We start from the raw sequence: 23769 nt of genomic DNA, 5'->3' as shown, positions 1-23769 counted from the left end.
CACATTTTCTGTCCCCTTTTCATTTAATTGCATTTGGTGTGGGTGGGTGGGAGGGTGCTCTAAGCCATATAGCAGGGTGGGGTTGAATGGAGAATGGATTGCAGAAATGAGAGCCCGGTGACACAAGTATTGAGTGGCCTTGAGGCAATCAGATACCACCTTCATCTGGCTACTGTTGCTTGGAAAGCTTTACCTCTTGTTAAGATTGTTTGGCATTCAGTTCTCCACAGATGGCTCTTCTTTTAAGAAACCGGACCAATAAGATATTATTGATAATGCATTGAACAAAGTTTTGGAACGGCAGTGCTTATAACAGTATTTCTTCCCACATCTGAAGATGCTGATCTAGAAAAGGGCCAGTCAAGGAGAACCTTGCTGCATGATCTGTGTGTTATCTGTATGGCAGAATTTTCACACGCACACACACCTACCTTCAAGTCCAAGTGAAGGGGCTTACCTTGATACTCTTTCAAAGGGAAAGTACTATGGACACCCCCAACCCTTCCCACAAAAAAATTCTTCCAGAAATGATATCATGGCAAAAGAGTCAACTGACTGGATTTCTTTGTGCTCTGCAAAAGGCATCTTGGACAATTTGGTGAATGTGCACAGTAGCGTGTGTTGCACAGTAAAACAGCTGGAGAAGCTTTAATAACACAAACATGCAAAAAGAGCCTGCTGGAACAGGCTAATGGTCCATCAGGTCTAGCATCCTGTTTGCACAGTAGCCAACCAGATGCCTGTGAGAAACCAGCAAGCTAAACGTGAGTGCAATAGCATCCTCCCCACCTGCGATTCCCAGCAACAGTTTGGTTGACCTGTCACATTTCCAGCATTGCCATTTTGAGGATTCTAGAGAAATCAGTATCTTCATCTTATCCTGTTGTTCTTTTGTGCTTTTTAAAACTACCTCTGCAAGAGCTACAAAAATCTGCTTAAATCCAATCCCAATCTCCAACCATGGTATCGTCCAATAGGATCAGGAGGAGGACACAATCCAGCCCAAGTTGTTTTGACTAAATTCCATTGGGGTAAAAATGAAATCAATTTTAGTTTGCAACCCTATTCTTTAGTCCTGAATCTCAATTAACTCAGTGAGGGTTACTTTTGTGTAAGCAAGCATGGGATCAGGTTGATATTTGTGTGATGAATTAAATCCCAGTGGATACTGATTAACTTTTGTTGAATTGTTGCCCAAAATTGAGCAAGGTGTGTGTGTGGGGGGGGGGGTTGTTTCCCCATTCCTTATGAGAGTCTTGCCAGAATTCTTACAAGTAGTTGCTTGCAGAAAATTTGCCTTCTATTTTTTGTGGTGCTCTCATTCTAAATATTTTGGATATCTAAAGTCATTCAGATAAACTTCTTTAACAGCTGCACCCCCAAAGAAAATAAAGTCGGTGGAAAAAAACAGGCCCCCACCTTGTCCCTCCGTGATGTAACTATATAACTCTTCCTTCTCCTGCTTTCAGCTGCTGTGCTCCCTCCACCACTAGCAGTGGGCAACCATCACCACACATGATGCCCAAGACACAGGAGGAAGCAGTCTCTCAAAGCAACCAAGGAAGTGAACTGTAAGACAGGCTGAAAGGTGGGCCCATTTTTGCAGCCCCAGCATAAGAAGTAGCCCGACACAGAAAGCCTAAGCACAAAAAAGAGGAAAACCCCAAATGGCACAGGAGATCATTTATTAGGAAATTCATTTTGAGCCTATGGAAATAACTCTAGTCAGTGGATGTGTTCTAGGGCACTTCTAGACTGTTTCTGCTTTGAGGAGGGATTCCACCACACACTAGCAAATTCAGGTTGTGCAATCTAAGTTAATTTGGAGCTCTTGTGCAACAAACCGGCTTCCCTCAAAGGCCAGACTTTTTGCAATAAGGAAAGTGATGGGAAAATACATGAGGAAACATGGGCACCTCTTGACTATGACTGTGGGATGGAGGGGTTACTATTTCCCTTACAAGCCACTGTGGAGAGAAGGGTTTCAGCCGGAGTCCATCCTATTCCATTTAAGATCTGGAGAGACTGAAGGTGAACGGAGCAAACCTGGGCTTCACTTCTGAACAGAAATCCCAAGACGCAGGCAGAATTCTCCACAGATTACAACTCATTCATCCATCATTGCTAGGAACTTGCAGTGGAATATTTAGCAAATGGAGTATCATTTTTAGTTTACAGAATTGTCAGGAGTAGCAGCTGGCTGTACATACAACTCATCAGCTCATTTATCTGGTCAATGGGAGTCACTCCAGCAGTTACCTTTTATTCAGAAGGCACTGTGTCACAAGCAGCCCTTAACTGGGTGTTGTATCTAACTGACAGAGCTACACAACATGGAATATGAGAATGACTTCTCTATTCATTGTCATGTGACCCACAAGAGCGGGGAGGCTCCCCTGGTGCTGCTAACAATGTGGGGTTAGTTCGGGTTACATGGCGGTGCTGGGCAGTGATGGTTTTCACTGGACACACTGTTGACACCAGCACAGGGCCACGCCGCATAGCAATTAATCACACAGACTGTGGGAGTTACAGTGCCATTAGTGGGATGAGGTGCTGAGGGATGAGATTAAGGAATTAACAATGGTGATGGTGGTGGTCGGGAGAGGGTGGAATGAGGATTTCAAGAACCAGAAACACAATTTACATACACGACACAGAAGGAAGGCGGTTTCATTTTGGAGTGGAATCATAGAATCTTAGAGTTGGAAGGGACCCAAGAGTCATCTAGCCCAACCACCTGCGATGCAGGAATCTCAGCAAAAGCGTCCATGACAGATGGCCATCCAACCTCTGCTTAAAAACCTCTAAGGAAGGAGAGTCCACAACCTCCTGAGGGAGACCATTCCACTGTTGAACAGCTCTTCCTGTCAGGAAGTTTTTGTGTATGTTCCAGTTGGAATCTCCTTTCTTGTACCTTGACATTTTCCCAGCGTTTATCTGTCATGGGTTCACAGTCAAGTGGAACCACTTCATCTGAAGGGATTCAACTCACAATGAACTCCACAGCCAACAACTGTTGGACAAGCTATGCACTGAGAGAAAAGTGAACTGTGGGAATCCATTCTATGCATAATCTTTGTGGGCAGAAATGTGACTAGATCTATCAAGCTTTCTCAGCATTTGGTAGAAGTGAAGATGTCCCTTCACAGCTGGAACTCTGGAAGGTTTTAGAATATGCTTGTATGGGGCTGAGGGAAGACCACAGAATGACCCTGATTAACCAGTTTGGGGGCTAGGATGAATCCCAGATTAGATGATTCCCACATTGCCAAAAGGTTGGAAAGCCTTCCAGTCCTGCTGATCCACATCTACAGAAGATGGGCCTTTATCAGGCAACTTGACTATATGGGGGCGGGGGTTAGATCACGTGACCAAGTGTGCATGGGAGGTTGGCTGTGCTATTAGATACAGAGCCTGGAGTAGGAGGGAGGAGGAGGAGGGATGAGAAGCCAAACAAGCGGCGGCGACAAAGGACTGCACAGAGCACGTGCTATACTGGGTTCTTACAGGTAATCCAGGTGCGCCAGGCGTTCCAGGAAAACCTGGGGGGCCCTATGGGAAGAAACAGTGAAATCATACCTTGGCAATCACATTGGCTAGGCTAGGGAAGGTGGGTGAAGATAGAGGAAACTGAAAGCAGAGATTTGGCTTGAATGGACAGGGCTTTCCTGACACAAGCAGGACTTAATTTCTCCCATCGCAGCACCAGTGTGATGGACTCACCTTTCCAAATGAATCCATCGCCGTATTTCCCCAAAGCAAGGCTATCTTAGAATACAGAGACCTGCCTATCCCTTCCTTCTCCCCAATGCAATTTGAGCCCTTTTGGTCGGAACTTGTATTAAACACAATGAGCAGCTGCTCACAGCCTGGATGTAAAAGGCCAAATATACACCATGGACCAGGCACAAAAGAGGAAGGTTATATTTAAATGCATTTTCTTTCTCTGGCTCTTTGGACAGGTTTCAGCTTGTGGTGAAAAGGATGCTGCAAAGGTCAAAGGCTTGAGGGAGGAAACAAAAGCATTTGCATTGTGATTTTAAATTGTTGCAAATTGCAAATTGTGAATGGTGCACATGCACCAGAAGGGCAGGCTAAAAATCTTTATTGAAAATGGAAACAAAAAAGCAGAAGCTGATGTACTCACAATTGGTCCAGGAGGTCCTCTTGGGCCTGGTAGGCCCTGCACAGAAGGAGAAGCAAAGAGAAAATTATAATTCCTAAACTCAGGATACTGTGGCAGCATTGTGGCTCCTTGGTGTCTTAATAGTAATAACAATAATTTATTTATACCCCACCCATCTGGCTGGGTTTCCCTAGCCACTCTGGGTGGCTTACAGCATATCTAAAAACATAATTAAAACATCAAGCATCGGGTGACATTACCTGTTCCCCCCTCTCTCCAGGTAATCCAGGGATTCCAGGATGGCCGGGACCTCCAGCACAATCTTGGTCATTGCTACTATCGCCCTGGAAGGGAAGACAAGATGCATTGAGTCAATCCCAACCTTTCTACGCAGTTAAAGGATGCCAGCAGTTTCCAAACAAAGAACGGCATCTACTGGAGGAGGACTTCCAGCAGCTTTCAGTTTACAAGCTAACGTGATCCTTGCAATTGCCAGAAGGATAGCCATGCTGGTCTGTTGAAGGAAGAACAACAAAATGTTACATGGCACTTTAAGAGCTAACAAATCTATTATGAATAAATAGCTTTTGAAGGCCACATTCCATCCATTGCACTAAGTGTAAGCCTGAACTGGCAAGCATATATACATGCAAATATGAATGAGTGAAAAAGCACAGGAATGAGTTCAGAGGGAAATAAAGTGCAAGTAACAAAGGATGCAATTACCTGAAAACATAATAGTTACATTGTCCAGTTAAGAAGGCAGTGGTCCCACCTTGTTAATCAGTCACTGTAACTATTTTGCTTTCAGATAATTGTCGCTCTTTGTTGTTCTTGCATTTCAATTCCCTCTGAATTCACTCCTACACATTCCTTCCCCTGTCCTGTGATATATATGTTTACCAGTTCAGGATTGTGGCTCAATCCCATGGTCCATGAAACCTTGTGCCATAATTAAATTTGATATTCTTTAAGGTGCCACAAGACCTTTTGCTGTTTGCAGTTCTGGTAGTTGTGATTCAACTGGTAAAAAATTCCTGATGTGCTCTTTGTTCTCTTCCAGATTTTTTTTTAATAGACAAACAGGGAAAAAAAATATTTAAGACATAGGTCATGAGAATGAGCTCTCTGTTTATGCTACTTGCTTCAGTCCAATAGTCCTGGATTTTCACACAACCCCACCACCAATGAACATCTATTTGGACTTATTTCAAGAAAACAGCTTCTAGAGAGAAATCTCAGTAAGCTGAGCAGTGATGACCATGCAGTAAAATTGGTCATTGCCAGACCTAAGATTGCATAATTTACAGTTCAATCCTAGGCATGTTCACCCAGAAGTAAGTTCCACTGAGTTCAATGGGACTTATTCCAGGCTAAGTGCATATAGGGTTGCAGCCTCAAGGAGGAGCCAACTCAGACTTTCGGATCCATTTCCCTTTGGAACAAGACCCAACTTGAATGCCAGAATTCCCATCAGAACAGATCAGTGAACTGGCACTGGGCTAGGGAACTTACATTTTCCAGAACCCACAGTCCCATAGAAGATTAAATCAGTGTAGCAGCTGTTTTGGGCTGCCTATTTGCATGCACTGTTGACTACAGACAAAATACTTCTATATTTAGACTCATTCTAAAGTGGGTAATATATCATTGCATCTCCACCATTTTTCAAAAAGGACAAATAAAGTTGCAAAGGTCCTTGATTCTGAACAGGATCACAGAACAGGGCCATGGTGATTTCTTATTTTCCCCAATACCCAGGTAAAACTGCCCAATACCCAGGTAAAATACCCAATACCCAGTTGAAACTGCCCAACCGCACTGTTCCAAGCTGCATTTGCTATTTGACAGCCCCTCCCCTTGGCGCCCAGAGGAGAGACAATCCATCTGGTTTGGTGTGCTTGCTTAGATTTTTAGTGGTTAGATACTTTTTATTGATTCCACCCATCCCTTAATTATTTGTATACTATTCAGATACAATAATACTGCCTTTGATTCTGCTTGTTAACTGGATGAGTTTCCTTTATTGGCCTGGTTTTCTCCTCCACAGAGCCATTTCTGGTTCCCAGGGAAATGACGTTGCAGGCTGGGAGCAAGCGCCATCCACGCGCACGGAGCGGGATAGCCTCTGCGCCATTGGGGGGTCCTCAGCCATGTCATACCTGGCTGTCCAATCCGGAGAGTCTGGGGGCATGGCGCGGGCTATTTAAACTGCCCGCGGCCAAGGACTCGCCCCCTTTTCAAGGGTATTCCATTAAAGGAATCTGAGAGGTGTGGTTTCTGTCTGAAACCCCAGACAGGGGGCTAGGGCCATGGCATGACCCCTAGCAGTGACCCTGGACTCCCCCTACTGGTGGTTAACCCTTCCAAGGCTTCCTGAGGATGGGCAGGAGTCAGATATAGTTGTGTGGTTTCCAATGCCTAAGCCAATAGCACTCACATTCTGTAACCAATAAAGTTGTGGCCTTTTTCACCCATTAACCCAAAATACTGTTTCATGTGTCTTTATTCCAACATCCAGGGAGTGTCTAGGACCTTGCTACGCAATTATTTTTGCTAGTGCACCACACTGAACTACCCAAACCTGGGCTTGTGGTTAAGCTCTCTTCATAGGTTTATTCTTAGCTACAGCCCATGGTCTGTCCAGGCCATGGCTTAGCAGCAAAACAACCATGGAGAGGAAGGGTAGCTGCAATCTCCTCCTCAGAGGAACCTGCATCCTTGCACATTTATGCCAAGCCATGGTTCTGCCATGGTATTTCTCCCGCGAAAGGCACAACAACTGACTTTCTGGAATTACCGTCGGATTTTAGCTCACCATAATAATCTACTCAAGGTACCTTTAGAGATCAAGGAATGATGTGAAATACACATATCTTCAGAATCCCCTAAGCTTCCCCTAAGCTTTGCTGAACCTGAAGTCTCAGCAACTTGAGCTGAAGAGTGAAGTGTCTTGGATCAAGGATAGTATAGGGCAAAAGGGTCTCAAATTGTATCAGTATAGACTGGCATTTTGCTGCAGGCATATATATACCTGTACAGCACTGCTAGTGAGAACATGATGATCAAGAGGACACAGAACTTGGTCTCCCTCACTTGGCTGATGATGAACCCTTAGTGCAAATAGCATGTGCTGATGAGGACACTTTTTGCATACCACTGGGTGGAAGAAAGGTACTATTGATTAGTTAACTCATAGCATATTTTAGGCTTTTATCTTTTCCATGATTCCCTCTCCATAGATACTCAGCCAAGAGTTTTACTCACCCGAGCCTCTTCTGCTCTGGGGTAAAGAGCAAAGCACTGAAAGCAGAAGAGATGCAGAAATTTAATTTCTTACCCAGAGTTTGTAGTATGACTTACCATTACAGCTCAGCACTTGCCAGAAACACGTGAGCAGCCATATTTTCAAAGGATGCCAATGAAGCAGTGGGTGACCTGATTAGTGCACCCCAGAACCCCTTGCAATATTTCAGTGGAATCAATCTTGGACCATGAGTGGCATTTGGTAGGTGTAATCCAATAAAACCCAGCTATTGGAGCTGCTTATGTCAGTTCTGGGTCATGCCTGGAAAGGTGCTGGCAAGTAAGGCAAAATATGTATGATTGCCCTACTCCTGGTCATGCCCAATGTCCTTGTGTTGGGCCTATATCACTTTCATAGGAACCCCTACAGGTGGAGCCTAACATGTCAACCTGAATCCCATGACTGATGCAGTGAGCTCTATCTGTGCAGCTCTCATGCAAACAGGAAGTCCAAAGCATAGGTGGTGGTGGTGGGGGATGTGAGGGGCCACTTGATCACACAGTCACAACCCCCTTCTGTATATAAAAATGGGACTCTACATAGGACTGTATGTTGGCATGTTGACCAAAGGCATTTCTGTGATTTGTTGAAATTGAGCAAGACAGCACCAGAAAGCATTTCCCTCTGCAAGCATATTTTGGGGCTCTCATGCAATCTTTGCCAACATTTACTGGTTTATTATGGGAATGAGGGAAGGATTTCATTACATTGAGGAAAAAGTCACTTTCTGATATTTGAGCTCTCCGACAGTAAAACAAACAAACAAACAAAACCACCCTGAATTTATCACATTTAACATATATCACCTCCCAAAACGTTAAGAATTGCCAGTAGACAGAAAAAAGGAAGAAACTCTAGTGGTTAGATAATGGAAAAATAAAATCTGGGCAGTGATCAATATAATTATTGGGAAAGAAATAGCAGAGGTGGAAACTCTGGATGGACAGATCTTGTAATGATTTGTTGTGAAAGATTTGGCAGAATTATTTTGACGGTGAACCATATTACACATTTGTATATTACATTCTGAGATGAAATGTTTGTATTGGATATATGTGTGTTTCATGCCTTCAGAATTGTTTTATAATCAATAAACATAACTTTTTTAAAAAAAAATCTGGCTCTCAAATGTTCGTGTGTCCTGAGTTTTTAGTATTTCCCATCACTTACTAAGATGCACAAATGTGTCACATCATCTTGGCAGAATGGGCTGTTATAGATTCGTGCTATTGCAAGGTCACTGATTTCACAGTCTGATTTACTGTGCTCTTCAAGCCCAGCTACAGGAATCTGAATCTGACCAAAGCCTGACTGGCTACTCACCCGTGCACAATTATCTATGCCAGGGGCTCCCGGCATGCCTTGGTCACCCTTTTCGCCTTTGGTTGCGCCGGGGACTTGGGAAGCTTGTATGTTAGCACAGTCTCCACAAATGTTCTGGCAAGGGAAGAAGAAAAAGAGGGTGAGAAGCAGAACATTCCAGCACTGCCTGCTGCCTTTCCAACATTAATTGTCAACATTTGTATTAAATGATGTACTATTTGTATTGTGAATGATGCACAAGTAACGAGGAGTGGAGGAATCCTGCCAGCTCTGGTGAGAAGGATACTGGCAGGACAGTCTGTGTCATTTCTGCACTGGGGTTTGTTGCAGAAGCACTTTCACTGACTAGCATCTCAGAAAGATGGAGCATCTGCAAATGTGGCAACGCCTTCCTAATAATTGCCTCGTTTTCCCTGTTGCTCTGTGCACTCAGCACAATTCTGTTGGAGTTTGTCACCATTTGCTGTGGCAAGTGATTCTGGTATTTTCTATTATTATTGTTACTGCCGTTGCCACTGCTGTTGTTATTGTTATTATGCCACCCTTCCTTGGAAAGTTGTCCAGGGTGGCACTCAAAATAAAGTAAAATAAAGACATAAAATAAAAAACATAAACAAATACAATAAATAATTAAAACATCAAAAATTATTTTATCACAGTCTCTAGGATCACCTGAAGAATGCCCCACACACCATGGCTTACTGAATCACTGCTGCAGTCCAGCCCTCCATCTAAACACAGAAACACCTTGGGCAGGTGACTTTCTAACCTTTTCTTGAGAGGACAGCTTTTGCTGCCGTCTCACATTCTGTCGCTCACACCAGAGCAAAAGCCAGCCAGAGGTCCTTTTTGCCTTACCTTGAGGACAGCCATGCTCTCAGCAGCCAGTGGTCCCTGCAATGGGGAGATGGGAAGGAGGAAAGAGAGAAAAAAATGCAGAGATAAAACAGAGCCATCTTCCTTTTCTTTTTTATCGGAGCCATGAGCTTCTAGGGAATTGTGCCAAAAGCAGCATAAACACCTAACAGATTCCCTCCAGCAGCCTCCTGGTCGCTGCTTTTGATAAAAACATAGCTTCTAGTTTGCACCTCTTCTGCACTTCTCCTTGGTGGGGTGATGGAGGAGGCTTGGGGAAGAGCTGAGCAAAAGGGGGCAGCACTAAGCACAGGCCTGAGCGAGGGCAGGAAAAGGCGGACACTGCAGTCCTGTACCTACCAAGTCTCCCACCGGCCCAGGCAGTCCCGGCAAGCCATTGTGTCCTGGGATGCCCTAAAGGCAAGGAGAAACTTTGAATATTTTGAGTGCTTCCCAGCTGTTGCCTCCTGAAGTGATCTTTGCTATCTCAAAGGGCTTTTGCTGCAAGATGTTGGCACCTCAAAAGCACCAGAACTTGGGACCTACGATACCTGCCTTCCATGCCAGAACATCCCTCACTGTGTCTTTCCAACTCCTTTACCTATTCCTCAAGCCCTAACTGGCTCCTAGACTGGCCTCTCCATTGGTTGGCAGCCTCCTATGCACCTTCTTCATCAGGGTAACAACCAATCATTGACAGTCTGCTGGTGACTGTCACCACCAAGTCAGGACTTCCCTATTCTTCTCTCTGACCTGAGAGATCTAGTGATGTGATGAACCCTGTTTCTTCCCTTTGAGCTCCCCTAAGTCCCCAGCATGGCTCTTCATCCCCACTAGGGATGGAAAAATCTGTCAATTTCAGTTCTCTTAGTTCCTGGCTTTTCCAGTCTTAGGGCTCATCCCCACTTCCACAACCCCACACCTAGAAAGCATGGGTGCGAGCAGTTTTCCACTTCTTCCACTCCTTTCCCAGGGAAAACCTGCTCTTTGGCACTTATTCAGAGCAAATGTCAATTCATGAAAAACCCGATTGATGTTTGCTCTGATTCAGTGCTAGAGAGTAGGCTTTCCTGGGGGGCGGGGAACAGTGGAACAAGCAGAAGTCTGGATGAGCCTTTAAATTCAGTTCTCCACATTTCTGTAGCAATTTCCTTTTAAAAATGCTAATGAATTTTTTTTAGCATTTCATTTCAAATTTCTCCTAATAAACACACTTTTGCATGCTTTTTTGGTTCTCATATTGTTTTGGAAAGTGCAAATTTGATAGACTCACTTTTAAATGTGAACTGAATCAAATTTCTCCCCCATGGCAAAGCAAAACCACATAAGGCCTTCTTCAATCATGTAATAAGAAGAAGCCTGTACAATGTATGGAGGAAATACAGAAATATTCTGGAAAGAAAAACACCCTTGTGGATATCACCGACAGAAGCAGTGGCAGTCAAGAAGATGAATCTCAGAGATAAATGGGAACCCATAGAAATCTGGTGAGCATCCAAGAAGATGAAACAAGACTTAAAGAAAGATAAGATAAAGATAAGGGCTGGGGGTGTGAAGGCTTAGGAGAAGTATCATGGGTGGGTGTGATTTTCTGCAACTTAGATCAGGACTCATAACGCTTGCATGGTATTCTCCCCACCTCTAGAAGGCACACCTTTTGTTCTTGCAGCCAACAATTGTGAGGAGGGGATGGGGAGGCATGCCTAAGATCTAGATGCCCTTTAGAATGAAAAGTTCTATAAGACGGGAATACATCAGTTGTACATGTGCCATGTGGAACATTGCCACAGTTCTCTGTTCTGTAACCAATCAATGTGTCTTAAGTCAAAACAAGCCTCTGCTGTTATGTTTAGTTGGGGTGGAGGAACTAGACTCATCACCCCACACTGATACCTGTATTCTGGGAGGGGAGGAAGGGCAGGAAAGGAAATGTTGTGAACTGGTTCTCCATCCAAGTGGTACCGAGGGCTCCCCTTTGCCAGGACAACATATAGAACAAACAGGTATAGTGTTGCTTTTGGAGAGCAATTTCTGCCTCCTGCTCTTGATCAACCAACACAGGGATGGCCCAGCAAGAAAAGGGTCATGGCATTGGGACTCTTGCTGGACTTCTCCACCTTCCCAAAGCTTTTTAGCATTCCAGGTCATTTCCATGAGGGTGCGGTGAGAACTGCTGAGGGCAGCACACTGGCTCACAGACACATAGAATCATAGAATCATAGAGTTGGAAGAGACCACAAGGGCCATCACAATTGTGTTGGGACACAACACAACTCATTTGCTTAGCACAACACACAGCACCAGGACAGGGTCCCCATCTAAGCAGAGCTGCTGCTCTTCCTGTGCACTGCACAACCAAGGAAGTCAGGGGCAGTGGGAGTGAATTCTGGGCTTGGAAGCCCTGTCTCTTCCAGGGTAACTGAGTCCACTAATGCTGTGCCTTATCCACTCCCCCACCACAAAGAATACAGGAGCTGGCACTGTCAATGCATACCTGTTCTTGTCTGCAGGATGCTGGGGTATATCGCTCTCCTACCACTTACCTGCCTCCCAGGAGCTCCTGGTGGGCCTGGAGGGCCTGGAACACCTGGCGGTCCCTGTTAACACCACAAAGAAAGAGAGAGGAAGAGGTTAAGAGAGCTACGGGGCGGGCGATGGGGAGAAAGGAGCCAAGGTTGCTACGCACAGAGGAGCAAGCATGCACATACACACACCCACACACCTGAGGGCCCGGCTGAGGCTGCCAGGAAGTCCCGATCCACAGTCCTGGGGCACCCTGCGGGTCCAAAAGGGGAGAGCGTTTAGCAAAGGCCAAGCAGGACATGGGCGTTCCAGCCTCCGGAGCAGCAAAGGCGTTGAGCGGAGAATGGGGGAGCACAGGTGGCTTGAACCATCATCCAGCCTGGCAGCGAATCCCCAAGGCCTTGGGGGCAGCAGGAGCATGTAGTGACGCTTACCGGAAGACCAATGTTGCTTGAGTCCACGCGAGGGCCGGGCTGGCAGCTGCACTCACCAGAATCTCCCTGAGAAGATAAAGGTGAGGAGGGTAAGGAGGAGAGACATCTGGGGACCAAGGAGTGGGAGCACAGGGATCCTTTCCTACTGGAGAAGGCTACTGTGCCAATGGAATCATAGAATTTGTAGAGTAGGAAGGGACCATAAGCATCATCTAGTCCAACCCCCTGCAATGCAGGAATATTTTGCCCAATGTGGGGCTCAAACCCACAACCCTGAGAGTAAGAATCCCATGCTCTACTGGTTGAGCTATGCCAGCTCATGTATGGCTTGTGGGCTTCCCAGAGGCATCTGCTTGGCCATTGTGGGAGAAGAATAGATAAGCCTTTGGTTTCAACCAGCAGGACTCTTCTTCTGTTCTTAGGGGCTCTGGAATGAGACATTTAATCAAGAGTCATGGGTTGTTATTCCCAAAGTAACACTTCTGGTCCACATGAACAAGGAATGGCAGGGTGTTTCTGGCTCCTCCTTATGTTGGATTACTCAAAGATGCGCTGTGCTTCTCTCAGCCAGTGCATTGCATCCCCAGAAAGATAAGAACTGGGAGAATTGTGTGCAGCACATGACAAAACAGCAGGTATTTGTTGTATAAGATGCTGATGGTGTAGAAAGACACCAAAAGGAACTTAAGTGTTGGAAAATTTGGGATGGAGAAGGAGGCTGACCCACCTTCTCTCCTCTGGCTCCCTTTTCACCCTAGAGAAAAAGAAAGGAAGAGAAAGAAGAGTCAGATATTTGGAGAAGCGTGCTGCTGGCAATAGCACACATAAGCACACATGTGCACACATGTGCAGAGTGATTACATGTTCCCATTTGCTTCTCAGATGTGCAAAGAAGCACACCTGCAAGCTGCTTTGATCAGCTCTCTTTGGCCTGCTTCTTTCACTCCAGTCTTCATGACTTCTGACGTCCCACTGTCTGGAACCCCTTTCCCCTCTAATCCCTTGCCCACTTTTAGAGTACTCCACTGTTGCTCAGAAATCATGTGGAGTAACATGAATTAGCCAGAATTAGCTCCTGAAGCCTTTTCAACTGGCCTGCCAGCTGCCTACCTTTTTTGTGTGGCAGTGGCTTCAAGTAAAAACAAACAAACAAACAAATTCCTCTGTGTTCCCTACAGCTCTTCCTAGGAATCTTCTGAAGCACTTGATGATCACTGCCAGGACCAACTGAAATGGTAAGAGAAGCTGGCTCCATCAGGATCCACCTCCTTAAGATGCCTGGAGTGCAGGTTCCTAAAGGTTTTCCTCACCTGGGTTACCTTGAAGTAGCAGTTCCCCAAGTCTTTCCTTGCATCTCACCTTTCCCACTAAGAAAAGTGAGGGAAGCCAGTTCCACCAGGAACTACTACCTCAAGGTGCCTGGCATGCTTTGAAGCTGTGACTCCCAAAGGAGCAATTCTCCTTTCTCTTTTTTTGCTGCTCAGCATTTTCCAACCAGCTTGAAGGGCAGAGAGAGAATCACTGGGAAGGGAGGTTTAAACCTCCCCTCCCAGCAGTCTGCCCCACCAGTGCCCAGCTGATTGGGAAACAGCTTTGCAGTGGTGAAGAGGGGGCTATAGGTGGGTGTACACGTGCATTTGAATGGTGCCAGGCTTTGAGACTGGAAGTATCTCAGGTCCAAACTCTGCTGTGGAATCTTTCTCAGGCAGTGGTGTAGGAGTGGAGAAGGAATATGGGAAGCTGCCTTATACAAAGTCAGAAGTCCATTTTGCTCACTACTGTCTGCACTGACTGGTAGTGGCTCTCTGGGGTTTCAGGCAAGGCGTCTCTCCTAGCCGCACCTGGATATGCCATGGGGAATTGAAATTTGGACCTTCTTCATCCAAGGCAGATGCTCTACCACTGAACTATATACTCCCCGCCCCCAGCATCTGTGGCACGGCCCACCCTTGCCTTCCACCCGACATGATAACAGCATTACTGCACTGATAAACAAGTTGAGTGACATGCTAAATTCAATCGGAACGACTTGAGAACACCAAGGACCACGGAACAGATCTTTGAAGGCTGCGCACAGTGGCTCCTATTGAATAATTGAAGGTCTTCCCTCAAAAGAGGCGCGCATAATTAATAACCCCCTTTATCTCTCTTGCTAACATTGGGAGTTATTAAAGAAAAGTATGCACCCCAAATCCAATTTATTTTTCAGCGCCATATGTTGGCCTTTGAGGCACCGCTCGTCATTAGAGCAGCGCTGAGCATTTGCACTGCAGATTTCCAAACCTCCACGGCGTGAACAATCATCTCTGCTTTGCAAACGAGAAAGCATGTCCTGTGCTGCATGCTTCGCTCTTTGACCCTCAGCCGCTTCAGTCATCTTTAGTCAGTCTTATTTTGGGGTGGAAATGAAGTGTTTACACGAAACATCCACACATTAGTCATGCCAAAGCTGGATCCAAAGCTTCAAAATTCAGGCTTTCAACACTTTCGTTTCAGAGCCTGCTTCTAAAGAGAGTGGGGTCAGGCAAGTGCTGTGGCCTCGAGGCGGGCAAAGGGCCAGCAGCACTCAGGGGCATCACTCTGCCAATTTTTCACAGAGCATCCAAGAAGGTGAGAAGCAGCATGAGCGAATTCTTAGCGGCACAAGCCCCTCTTCAATATTAAAGAAGGCACTGAGGGCTCGCCCACACATTTCTGCTTGTCCCAATGCTTTTCCCTGGGAAAACCTGCTGTTTACTACTGAATCAGAGCAAATGTCAATCAGTTTTTGCTGTGGATTGTTACAATTCAGCAGCAAACATAGGCTTTTCCTGGGGAAAGTGGTGAGACAAATGAAAAACCGTTCAGACCTGTCCCTAGAAACATGGGACAAACGGAAAACCTCTCAGATCCATGTTTTCTAGGGAAGTGACAAGCAGAAGTTTGTCTCTAAAGGAAGGGTGGATCTGGCACCTGGGCATTTTTAAGAAAGGGAGGAATCTTTCTCTGATTGGATTCCATCCAGGTAGCAGCCATGGCATGGTGCATCTGACAGGCCTATCAAGTTCCTTTTGTTTTAAGGCTTTCAAGGCCACTGCAGGTTTTTGCCAGCAGTGGGATTGTCAGAAGTGAGTGGTTCACGGGTAATTAAGAACCTGGTGCAGCCAGATGATTAAACAGGATCATTTTAGTTTTCAGATAAGTCTTCTTTCAAAGCACACAGCGTGCCCACCTTTGAACCATCAGATCCAGGAACTCCCGGGAGGCCCTGCTGGCCTTCTCGGCCCTAGAGGAAAATATCAGGACAGCAAGAGTCAGAAAGCACAAGGCGCTGGTTGGTTGTAAGATTTCCGGAGCTACAAAGCAACGGCACTTACTGGTGGGCCAGTAACACTGGCACCTGGTGGTCCAGTGGGTCCTATGGCACCTTTAAGACCCGGGGAGCCCTATAGGGAAAAGAGCAATATTACATCCAAGCTGACGACATTCTGATGTTAATGGCGGAATTTGCTCTAAAACATGGTTAAGGCCCAACACAATCTATGCTGGAGTTTTCTAATATCTTGCACAGATATTGTGGGATATAAAGTATACTTTGCAAACGCAGTGTCTCCCACGCTCCTATATTAATGCAATGGAATATGGGATAGTTGCTGCAGGGTGCAAACCAGTAATTCTATCCTCAGCGAAATGGCGCTGTGAGCAGCACAGAATTAAAGCAGTTTTCTACTGAGGTTCACCTTGGAATAGGAGTACATGTCACTGCACTGATATTTTATCTGTTTCATCATTCATTCGATGCAACAGCTCACTGGTAATGAATAAGAAATTAAAGATGAACCCACCACAGCCATGAAGGCTATTAGATGCCATTTCTCCATTCCCACTGCAAATTATACAACCCAGATGCCAATGCTCACCTTTTCCCCCTTTCCCCCAACATTTCCTGGTGGCCCTCGAGGTCCTGGGGGTCCCTGTGGCACAGAAAAAAAGAGAATCACAGCACAAGTGAAAGGGGCAGGAAGAACAAAGCCAGGTTCTGGAAACATGAAGATATTTCAATAGCAAAACATTTCCTTTTGTTAGGCTTTTGCCAACCTGGTTCCCCCTCCCCCAATGCTTTGGACTAGCCAGCTGATGAGGATTATGGCTCAAAACCTCTGGAGGGCACCAGGTTAGCAAAGGTTGCATTGGGAGTTTGCAAAGCCTTTCAGGGGGAAAGTAGAGATGTCATTGAATTTTCTTGCTATCAATTTCAGAACGTTCCGTACATTCCTAGCTGGAGGAACCACAAAAAAGTTGATGTAGTTTTGGGTCTAGATATGTTCTGTGTGCCATCCTTTGGGGCATCTTCCACTTGCCCTGGTGAAGGAAGTCTACACATTCAGGCATGGGCATAGCCAGGATTTTTTTTTGGGGGGGGGCATCATCCTCTGTCTAGCTCTGTCTAGCAGATTCAGAATGAAATTTCTCAACAAGAGTTGCTTAAATTATTTTCTTTTGACCCTAAGTGCTCAGAGAAATCATCCTCCAAGTGACCGTAGTGAGCCTTTCAATTTCATACATTCTGATTATTGCTACTTTCAGTGAAGTATTTTTACTTATCTAGTTGATTTTGGTGAGCTGCTGCCCCCCCCCCTACCCTCTGGCTATGCCCATGCATTCAGGGCAGAGTCGATTATACCTGTGACAAGGCAAATTTGGAGGTCTCTGGTTAGGGGAATCATACAAGGATTATTGAGAAAAGGAAAATGAGCTTTGATAAAACTCCACCACAGACCCCAGCTCGTTCCCCTTGTCTGGAATATCGAAGAGCCTTCTGCAAATGAGTGCTAATTTCCATGCTTGGTCATAACCCCTTGCAAAGCAGTTAACTCCACATTGCTCCTCTCGGGACTTTTCTGCTGGGTCATCAGGGCTGCATGGATCCTGAGTCTAAGAGCTTCCAGGTGAGTACCAATTTCTATGTTAGCACCAGAGCCTGGTTCAGGGATCCTCTGAGTCACTGTCTAGGCATGACAGGTCTACTGTGGCTGACTTGTCTTAACGTGGCTGGACAAGGCAAGGCGAGATTCTACTTACCGGATTGCCAGGTGAGCCTTTCTGTCCAATTTCCCCCTGAGAAAGAAGAGAGAAGTGGGTGGGTCTTGTTCTAATCACAACACATGGTTGCAGAAACTATTCACACACTGGCCATACTCACTTCTGGACCTTGGATTCCTATCCCTGGAGGACCTGGCTCCCCCTGGAAAGATGAAACAGACAGATTAGTGGAAACACAACATCACCAAACCACCCAATGAATGAAGCACACCTGAGTCATAGCTATTTCAACAGCCTTGGCTCAGTGATTCCCCTTATCTCCCTCCCTGGAATTTTATGCTCCCTCCTCCTGCATCTCTGCACCGCAGCCTTAATCCTCTTTGTTCACTACCCCAACTGGGTGGTTGTGGAGCACCTTCTGTGGCTGGTTAGCAATGGCAACTCACTCTTCCTCTTATCTCTTGGGCCTGGCTGACAAAATAGGTAGCCAGGCCAAGGTTTAAGCAGTGCTTGGGAGAAAGTGGCCCCATGTGTCCATGCAAATGAGGTACATTTAAAGCCCTGTCCAGCTATGCCCTTGCTCACCTGCAGTCCTTTCAAGCCAGGAGGTCCCTGAACTCCTGGAAGTCCTGGTTTTCCCTGGTGGTGAGAGGAGGGAAGACGCAGTAGAATTAGCCTGAATAATTTAGAGTCCCCCAGAAATCACTCATGCTGGTTGCAGCACATCTGATCCATATTCTGTTGCCTTAGAGGAACGTATTGTCTACCTTCTATGAGTTCACAGCAGGTTTTCAGTTGCTGTATAGTTCTGAGCTAGAAAGCTAGGGGGGAAAGCTAGCTGTTTATCTGAGGAAGCTAAAACAGTCAGCATTTGCTCTAAATTGACGTTCGATTTCAAATGAGTAGTTCTGGAAAATTTAATGGGTGCAATTAATCATTTTTAGACCTTTCAGTGCTGCAGATTTTTTTTAAAAAAAACTATACTGGTCTATCAGAAAGTTACTAGCTTTGTGAAACAAACTTTTTAAAATAACTTCTTAAAAAGTACTCCAAAAAGGATATTTGTGAAGCAAAGAAATATGAGGCTCTTATTCCAGCCTCATCCTGTGAAAGGATATTTTTGCTGTCATGAACAACCAAAAGATAACATCATTCTGCATCTTGATCACTCTAATTTTGCATCAAGAAAAACAGAATTATGCAACCTTCATAAATCACGAACCACCATAAATCACGAACATTTGCATAATTTCCCTAGTGTGCATAATTTCATCTGCTTCAGCTAGTTGCAGGAAGGGATAATGCCATGCTCAGTGCAGGACCATTTCAACCCTACTCTTCTGCACACTGGAATAGACATTGCCTACACCCTTTCAAGCCTCTCTTCATAGCCATGAGGGATAGAAACTTGATTCTTTTTTAAATGAGATTTTCAAGATGCTGAATTCAGAGACCCTGTTGCAAATTCTCTGTCTTTCCTGTGCTTTTATGAAATTGTGGGGTGTGCTTAGAATATGTTTCTCAAATCTCTTGAGACTCCCAGTACGAACAATGGTATTCATATTGTTTCAAATTATGTTTGAAGATCAGTATCTGTGAAAACAGAGCCGTACTGCCATCATCATCGGTTATCTCACAAACGATATTATATTCACAAACTTAATAGGGTTAGAGCATGACTTGCTTTTAAAATAACAAAGATGTCTTCCTTTGTCTTACCAAGGAATGCTAGTGTTTAAAATTTGCACTTCCTGGAATAATTATTTGACATGCTCATGCTGAACAGAAACAGTCACCTGTACTGAGGGAAGATCTTTTATTGAGATCCTTTGTGAAGGTGTTGTGAAATGTAAATCGAGTCAGTTAATTAAAGGAATAAAAATGAGGCAGTTAACACTGGGTCATCCAATAAAAGTGATTGGCAGCAGGTTCTAGACGGATGAAAGGAATTAGTTCTTCACACAAGACGTAATTAACTTATGAAAGTTGCTATTGCAAGTTGTGCTATCTTAAAGGATTAGACATATTTGTGGAAGATCTATCAAAAGTCAACAGCTATCGTAGTTGAATGGAATTTCCAAAAACTTATTATTAATGGGTGATATAAGAATGCTGTAAATAAACAAATAAATGTACAGAGTACCTGAGTACCAGATGCTAACTTGGAAGCAGGGCAAAGGCCTTCCACCTTCATGCCTGCTTGTGATACCCACAGGTATTTAAACTGGCTAAAATGTCATGCAACAGTTGACAAATCTATTATACAAACACAAATGTATCTGGTTCTAGGGATGCAGCCTTAATTGTTCACTTTTGTTCACATAAATAACTCAAAGTAATGGTAGTTAATGACTGAACCAATCTTAAAACAGACTATCAGACTAAATTCTGAATTTGGCATTCTCAGCACCACTATTTTGATCAGTCGGAAAACTACTTACAGGTTTGCCTGGCTGTCCCACACCTGGAAGTCCACGGTCTCCTTTTGAACCTGGTTTTCCTGGGATCCCAACCGCACCAGAGAGGTCTCCACTGAGGGTGGGACAAGAGTCACAAGCATCACCCTGTGGGCCGGGATGGTGAGAGTGGGGAAGAATGCAGAGTGGTATGTCAGCAAACAGGAGAGCAGGTTAGATGTCCCAGATATCCTACCCCATTATCCCTAATCAAAATTTTCCATCATGTAAACACTTAAGACCAGAGGCCCATGTGGATAGTCATTGGCCATACCAAGGAGGCAAGCTGCAATTGTGTCTGCTGGCTCTTTGCATGTGTGCTTATGGGCACACGCCCTGCCAGACAGGATGGTTTGAATCGTGCAAAGAAAGTTAGTGTGTGTAGGCTCCTCTTTGCAAACATGAACTTTAAAGCAGGGCAGTCAGGGGTGGGACAGCAAGCAGGATTCTGATCCACCCCACCCCACTGAGAGATATGCTTGAGGACCATTTGCCTAATGGTCAGGTACACAATAATTGATATGAACCAAGCTGAATTAGGGATGAACTTAAATGGGCTCCAAATTTTGTGGCCCTTTTTGCTTGTGGTGAACTTGGCAGAACCTCTTTCCCCGCACCAAAAAATAAAAAATAAAGGATAAAAAAAAATCAGAGAGGTGTGCACAAAAAATTTGGCACCAGAGGAGCAGCTCATCCTTAGCAATGGCAATGGCCGTTTTCCTTTCTCCCCCTTTTCAAAAGTCTCTACCAACAGCAACAGCAGCAACAACAACAACACACCAGCTCCTCTTTCAGTGGCCCAGCCACCAATTTGTATCCTCCTCCCATTGCCTTAGATGTAGCATTGCTCCAGAGCATTGGCGAGAGTGGGGGGTGGGGAGATAATGGTGATAGCAACCATTATTTTGACCGTTCTCCCACTCACTCAGTGCCTTGTTTGCAGATGGCAATTTTACTACTGCAAGTGCAGTAAAATACTCCTACTGGTTGACAGGCCAATACAGTGGAACCTTGGTTCTCGAATGGCTTAGCTGACAAACAAATCGGCTCCCAAACACCAAAAACTCAAAAGTAAGTGTTCGAACATTTTTCAGAAGCCAAACATCCAGTGCAGCTGTTGGCTATTGTTTCCAGGGTGCCTGCACCAATCAGAAGCCATGCCTTATTTTTTGAACATTTCGGGAGTTGAACGGACTTTTGGAATGGATTAAGTTCGAGAATCAAGGTTCCACTGTACAGGTGAGAAAGCTCACCCTGGGGTGAGTTTGGTTATTTGCACAGGTGCACACACACATCCTGTTCCAAAAACATTTGGTCCCTCTTGGCCGCATGGTGGTTGTACCCCAACAAGGGGCTTACTCACCTTTTCACCTTTAGCTCCTGATGGACCTCTTACTCCAGGTTCACCAGAAAGACCAGGCAAACCTGCTGTGCCAGGTATGCCAGGATCGCCAGGGCTTCCTGAAGCACCCTAGACAGGATAGATTTTTATACACACTTGTTCTTATTTATTTTTACAACCTATCAAAAAGATAAAAATGACAAACTAGACCTCTCACCCTCCCTGTTTTTTTTACCCAACCTCAAGGCACAGTTCAGATCCAAATAATAATAGTAAAGGTTATATACTAAAGTGGAGAGAGCCTGAAAGATGCTGATTTCAATATAGAGCTCATCCACACTGTGCCATGCTTTTTAGGCACAGGTCAGGGATTTCCAGATCTGCGTCTAAGCGGAGAATTTTCTTTTCCCTGCTGCATTTCCCTGGGGAAACTCATGCTAGAACAAATGGCAATCTGCTGCCAGCACCGTTTGGCCAGAATTGGTGGTATATTCCCAGACCACCAGGTCCCAGTCAATCATCTGGTTGCTGAAATCTTCACTTCCTGAAGTTTCTGAACCATCTTCAAAAGGCAGCCCATTGTCTTGGCACAGCATCATAGAAACAAGGGATACAGACTGGAGTGGCTGTTTTCATAGGCCCACTTGAACCATGTGCTGTAACTCAGGGGCAGCCAAAAGCAGTGGGCAGAAAGGGTTTCTTTTGGGAGGTGGGGAGAGGAATTCTCTAGCTTCTTTGCTAGGACTTCCAAAACTACGCCAAAATCTGCCTGTGATGCAGTAGAAATCACACAAAACAATGGTTTGATTGCTGGTTTATGAAGTAAAAATCTGCTGCTCTTTTGAGTACTTTTGTATCTGTGGCACAACACTACAAGAGTCAGTGGGATGTAGTGGCTCATGGGACAGACGAGAACTGTGGGGCAGACCCAGATTCAGATGTCCATTCAGCATCAAAGTATACCGGGTGCCTGGGTGCCTGGGTGCAAGTCTCCGCCTCTCAGCCTAACCTACTTCGAAGGGCTGTTGTGCGGATAATATTGAGTCAGTCGTTGTCTCTCAACTTAACCTACTACACAGGATTGTTGTGAGGATAATACTGAGGGCAAGGTGAGAGATAATTGGAGGAAAAGCAGGATATAAATATAACAATATTTATACTGCCATAGTTCAGCGGTAGTGCACCTGTTCTGCCCACAAAAGCACTCAGGTTCTGTCCCCAGTGGCATCCCCAAGTAGGGCTAGGAATGTCCCCTGCCTGAAACCTTGGAGAGCTGCTTATAGTCAGTGTAGACTGTGCTGAGCTAGATAGGCCAATGATCTGACTCAGTATAAGGCAGCTTCCTATGTTGAAGTAGCCTGTAGAGATAGGACTGGGCTTTTGTGAGCAGTGGTAGTTAGGAAACATGGAGGCTGTGGTTCTCTGCTGGTGGTTGTAAGGGCATCACAAATATGTAGCACCCAAATAGGGTCTCTTAATGTCATTTTTAACCTTCCTAACACCTGCTGGAACAAACGTTAAAGCATTAAGAATTCAAATACAAGGTTGCCAGGCAACTTAAAGGCTGCGTGGTGACAGCCCCCCTAAATGTGGTTGCTAGGGAAAGGGGTGTGCAGCTCCCTCTAGTGGCTGTGGGTAGGCAACAACAGCTGTGACACACTTTCCTCCTGCAGTGATGCTTACCGGTGGTTACAACACTATAGCCTAGGGTAGACTGTACCTTCAAGAGTTGTGTAAAATCGATTTCAAAAGGTGCTGCTTCTCTTGGTCATGCCTGGCAACCTGCACTTGATGAAATTACTTCTTCTAAACAATTATTTTCATCACCCCCCCAAAAAAAAAACCCCACTAGCCATACGTTCCTTTGCCTCTTGGTCACTCTACACAACCACACTTGGGGAAAGCTGTCTCTCATGCTGTTGAACATATGACCCTGTCCTCCTTGCAAAGCCTTACACCTGTAACCCACATAACTCCCAGGTCAATATAGTCCATGAAGCTGCCTTATACCAAGCCATACAATTTGTCTCTGTAGCCCAGTATTGTCTTCTGCACCCGGGGGAGGGGCAGGGGGAGGAAAGGGGACTGGATCCGGCCAGCAGGACAGATCCTTACCTTTCCCAGCCCCCCTGCAGGCCATGCCTGACAAATAGGTGGGGCCACCCACCTGTCAACCATCCGATGACACAATGACACCAGGCGAGCTGTTTTTGCATAGCACTGTCTACAAGCGTTCTGACAATCATCTGATCATTGGAGTTCCCAAACACTGTGCATGGGGCTTTTAGCCCCACATCGGTTGTCAGGTGTAGGACAGGTGAGCATGGCTGTAGGCCGAATGCAGAGACCTAGTGGTCCTAATTAGGCCCAGAGGCTGA

General features: G+C 45.4%; 1 protein-coding gene and 2 long non-coding RNA genes across 12 annotated transcripts in view; 2 read left to right on the top strand and 1 right to left on the bottom strand.

The window, feature by feature from the left end:
• LOC310683328 overlaps positions 1–6617 on the top strand; it is a 35271-nt gene extending 28654 nt beyond the window's left edge. Inside the window, exons 3-4 of one of the 2 annotated variants that reach the window (XR_014514364.1) lie at positions 1470–1588; positions 4410–6617. This is a non-coding gene — a long non-coding RNA (uncharacterized lncRNA). The remainder of the gene's footprint in view (positions 1–1469; positions 1589–4409) is intronic. The other variant, XR_014514363.1, reaches the window with a different exon arrangement.
• COL16A1 (collagen type XVI alpha 1 chain) overlaps positions 1–23769 on the bottom strand; it is a 123672-nt gene that overhangs the window by 25128 nt on the left and 74775 nt on the right. For 2 of the 9 annotated variants that reach the window (XM_083453070.1, XM_083453077.1), the window contains exons 31-49: positions 21413–21520; positions 20035–20157; positions 18179–18232; positions 17754–17795; positions 17633–17668; positions 16471–16524; positions 15928–15996; positions 15783–15836; positions 13299–13325; positions 12572–12637; positions 12337–12390; positions 12158–12211; positions 9975–10028; positions 9618–9653; positions 8760–8873; positions 7397–7432; positions 4390–4473; positions 4151–4186; positions 3511–3555 (exon numbers count right to left, since the gene is read on the bottom strand). In XM_083453070.1, coding sequence (XP_083309196.1) covers positions 3511–3555; positions 4151–4186; positions 4390–4473; positions 7397–7432; positions 8760–8873; positions 9618–9653; positions 9975–10028; positions 12158–12211; positions 12337–12390; positions 12572–12637; positions 13299–13325; positions 15783–15836; positions 15928–15996; positions 16471–16524; positions 17633–17668; positions 17754–17795; positions 18179–18232; positions 20035–20157; positions 21413–21520 — 1146 coding nt within the window. The remainder of the gene's footprint in view (positions 1–3510; positions 3556–4150; positions 4187–4389; positions 4474–7396; positions 7433–8759; positions 8874–9617; positions 9654–9974; positions 10029–12157; positions 12212–12336; positions 12391–12571; positions 12638–13298; positions 13326–15782; positions 15837–15927; positions 15997–16470; positions 16525–17632; positions 17669–17753; positions 17796–18178; positions 18233–20034; positions 20158–21412; positions 21521–23769) is intronic. The other 7 variants (XM_083453072.1, XM_083453078.1, XM_083453071.1 and 4 more) reach the window with 6 other exon arrangements.
• On the top strand, positions 12525–14768 carry LOC310683333. Its single transcript, XR_014514369.1, has 3 exons — positions 12525–12651; positions 13750–13806; positions 14500–14768. It is a non-coding gene; the product is annotated as an uncharacterized lncRNA (long non-coding RNA).

The sequence above is a fragment of the Podarcis tiliguerta genome, assembly GCF_965153285.1.
Source record: "Podarcis tiliguerta genome assembly, chromosome: 8".
NCBI classification, from domain to species: Eukaryota; Metazoa; Chordata; class Lepidosauria; order Squamata; family Lacertidae; genus Podarcis; species Podarcis tiliguerta.
This window is presented reverse-complemented; position numbering and strand designations above follow the sequence as displayed.